Source organism: Theobroma cacao, chromosome 5 (genome assembly GCF_000208745.1).
Source record: "Theobroma cacao cultivar B97-61/B2 chromosome 5, Criollo_cocoa_genome_V2, whole genome shotgun sequence".
Taxonomy (NCBI): Eukaryota; Viridiplantae; Streptophyta; class Magnoliopsida; order Malvales; family Malvaceae; genus Theobroma; species Theobroma cacao.
The window spans coordinates 8,100,979-8,104,421 of record NC_030854.1 but is presented as its reverse complement, the minus strand read 5'-3'; the positions used below and the strand labels follow the sequence as shown (position 1 = coordinate 8,104,421).

Sequence of the window (3,443 nt, the reverse complement as noted above, 5' to 3'; positions counted from 1 at the left end):
TATTTAACATCATATCTTTTCATGTGGTGTTAACTATCATGTTCAAAATTACTTGATTTACAATAAGTGTTCGGATATGCTATATAAGGTTTAGGTGTGGACACTAAGATAGCGTCTAAGAACCTAAACAAGTGGTCCCACATTTAGACATCCCAAGGAGCTAAATGTTTGGATTTTTGTGAGGTTTCTATAAAGCATAATTTTCAAAAAAAATAAAAAAATTATAATAGTATTAAATCATTTAAAGATTAGGCAAATAATTTTAGAGGAAATTGTGAGAAATAACCTTCCTCATAAGCCGAATTCAAAAATATCATTTTTTATAAGTTTAACTAATTTTGATCAATTTTGATATGACTTGACAATAATACCCTTTAAATAATTTCAGACAAATTAAAATGGTTTCAGTTTTCTCTCTTCCGCCATCTAGATAAAAATTTCAAAATTAAATATCGATTTCTCTCTCTGCTCAAATATGTCTATCTCGCCATCCAATTCGCAGAGATGACATCAACCTCTTTTTTATTTTGTTTTATTTTTTTGAATGATGGATCTTGGGGTTTTTAAGGGCGATGAACAACGATTTTGCTCTTTGCAGGCAGCGATTTTGCTCAGGGAGAAGAACAGCTAAAGCATGTTTGATGGGTTTTATGGTGGTTCACGATTTTGTTGTATCTGAGATTGAGGTGATTGTTAAGCATGTTTGCTAGGGATTTTGATTTTTTTTAATGAGATTTTGAGTTGAAATTGTTTAGGGAATATTTTATAAAGAGGGTATATTTTATTTTTGTATAAGGGGAGTGAGTAAGGCCTCCCGATAGGGATATATTTTCTCTTGCTTTGAAGGATTATGGAGTTTTGTAATCTATCTTTTATGAAATGCACAATTTCATGGCTTAGCAAAAAAAAAAAAGTATGTGTTTTAGGTTCTAGAGTTTATTGGTTTATTCATAGAACCTCAAAACTGAGTTTACTGGTTTTTAGGTATTGCGTGACTTAATCACTGTGTGACTAGTTTTTAGGCATTACGTAACTTTTTAGACATTGCGTGACTGATTTTTAAGCAATGTCTAAGTCACACATTACCTTACTAACTAGTCACACAATGCCTTACTAACAAGTCACGCAATATCTATCAACTAGTCACGCAATGCCTATCAACTAGTCACCCAATGCCTTATCAGAAACTAGTCATGCAATGCCTTATCAAAAATTACTTACGCAATACTCAAAATTAGTCACACAATATTCAAAGTCAGTCACGCAATGTCTAAAAACTAGTCACATAATTTCTAAAAATCACAAAAATTACTAAATTTCATTTAACAATATCAACAACTTCAAACGATACACCATATTCCATTTAACAACATAATTAACGAATATGAATGCTCAAAATGTTCAAAAGTTTTTCTTCATATATCAAAAATCACTCTAAAATGTTTAAAAATGCTCAAAACGCTCACAGATTTTCTTCGTGTATCAAAAACTACTCCAAAATGCTCAAAATGTTTAAACGTTTTTCTTTCTGGTAAAAAATACTCCAGAGATGAATAGTCTGGTGAGGAAAGCTCAAAAAATATAAATCAGTTTTAGGCGCAAATTTAAACGTACTTAACCTGTTAATAGGTTTCGGGTTGAAACGCGGAGCCAAATAAAATGGTCGATTTCATTAAGGGTAATTTGGTCCAAATTTTAATTCTCTTGGGTAAAAATAATTACAATTATGAGGATGTCTATTGTCAAAAACACGTTATGCATAAGGCCTATTTAAAAAAAGAACCCATAATTTTATCATAAAGGTTAAAGGAGATAAAGACGATTAAGCAATAGGCATAAAGACGATTAGGCAATAGGCATGACCCAAAATGGAGTCAATAATTAACATATAGTATCCAAAGCCTGCGGGTAGTGCATGTATCCTAAACGCTTGTTTGGTTTGATTTTTTTTAATTTAAAAGTTATTATAAAATTTTTATGAAATATAATAACTTTTAAAATTAAAGTAAAGTTGTTTAATAAATTTCTTTTTATAAATTTTTTTATAACTTATAATTTAGGTTAAAATTATTGTAGAGGGTATTTTTTATTGAGAGGATAGTATTATAATTATTTTTAACATATGAAGATATTTTTGAAATAAAAATAAAATTTTTTTATATTTAAAAAAAAAAAAGCTCTTCACGAGCTTTTCTTAAATTCTTTTTAAAATTTTGTTTTAAAAAAATTATATTTTTTTAAAATTTATATTTAACTTAATTTTTACTTTCAAACTATAAATAAATTAAAAAATCAACCAAACAAGCACTAACCCCTAAACCCCTTCCGTTTCCCATTCCGGGGCCCAAGTACTAAATAAAAAATCATGAAGAAAAGGTGTCCTTGCTTACAGGATACAGCAAAAAAATGGAAAAGGCATAGATCTACGAAGGGAGTGAAACTAGGATCACAAATGTTACCTCGGGTTGTTTCTCTAACATCGGGACCACTTCCTTTCATTCGCTCCTTCCATTACAGGCATTTTCAATTACTCATACCGTAACAACACAGCTATTAAGACATATTACCTTTGTTAATTTGCTGTTTTGGTTTGGATAGCTTCTGGTCTTGTGTTTTTTTTTTTTTTCAACTGTTTTTGGTATTCATTAGCTTTATAAGACAGTTGATGCATGTACTACGGGCTTGGTTATTCTCATTTCTCAGTTTTTAGGTATATTTACAATGTCATGAGAAATGGGTAAAGCCAAGGTTCTTGATAATATTAAGCTAACCCAATTCTTTCTACTGAGGCAACCTTTTTACTTTTTAGGAAAACTGATACAGCAAATCGCACAAATAGAGAAATGGGTTTTGATGATCTGCATTCTGATGTTAAAAAATGTGTGAATCTTCGGTTGTGTAATGTCTCAGGGTATGTCATGCTTATAAGGATTCCTTCTTTTAGGGGGTTTTATGTTAATGTTTGTTTTATTGATTTTTTGGACATCTGTACTGGGCAGTTGCATGACTGAGGTTCTGGAAGTTCATGCTGATCATCCTTCATTTCATGTGGTTTTTGTTCCTGGAAATCCTGGTTTGTTAGTGTCTTTGATTAATATTTGCTAATAGTTGAATTGAGAACTAGGTCTCAAGTGCTGCTGGTCACTACAGGTATTATTACCTTTTACAAGGAATTTGTGGAATCATTATTTGAGTTGCTTGGAGGAACTGCATCTGTATCAGGCAAAAGATTGAGAACTTTTTTTTAAAAAGAAATTCACGTTGTTGATTATTAGCCCTAATATTGTTGCTAACAGTTGCTTTTCTGTGATTCGGAGCAGCTGTTGGGTACGCAGGTCAGACAGAAAAGGTGCATTACCGTTTTAATTGCATGCATATATATATATATATATATATATAGAGAGAGAGAGAGAGAGAGAGAGAGAGAGAGAGAGAGAGAGAGA

The 3,443-nt window shown here is 31.1% G+C and overlaps 1 protein-coding gene across 6 annotated transcripts in view; it reads left to right on the top strand.

Annotated features, from left to right (window-relative positions):
• The window catches only part of LOC18598363 (lipid droplet-associated hydrolase), a 5,970-nt gene continuing 4,847 nt past the window's right edge, over positions 2,321-3,443 (top strand). Inside the window, exons 1-5 of one of the 6 annotated variants that reach the window (XR_001928259.1) lie at positions 2,321-2,538; positions 2,810-2,911; positions 3,000-3,073; positions 3,151-3,234; positions 3,321-3,349. Coding sequence is in view for 5 of the 6 variants with exons in the window: in XM_018122241.1 (XP_017977730.1) it covers positions 2,366-2,538; positions 2,810-2,911; positions 3,000-3,073; positions 3,151-3,234; positions 3,321-3,349 (462 nt within the window). In the remaining variant the exon portion in view is untranslated. Of the gene's footprint in view, positions 2,711-2,809; positions 2,912-2,999; positions 3,074-3,150; positions 3,235-3,320; positions 3,350-3,443 lie in introns of all 6 variants that reach the window. The other 5 variants (XM_018122243.1, XM_018122242.1, XM_018122241.1 and 2 more) reach the window with 5 other exon arrangements.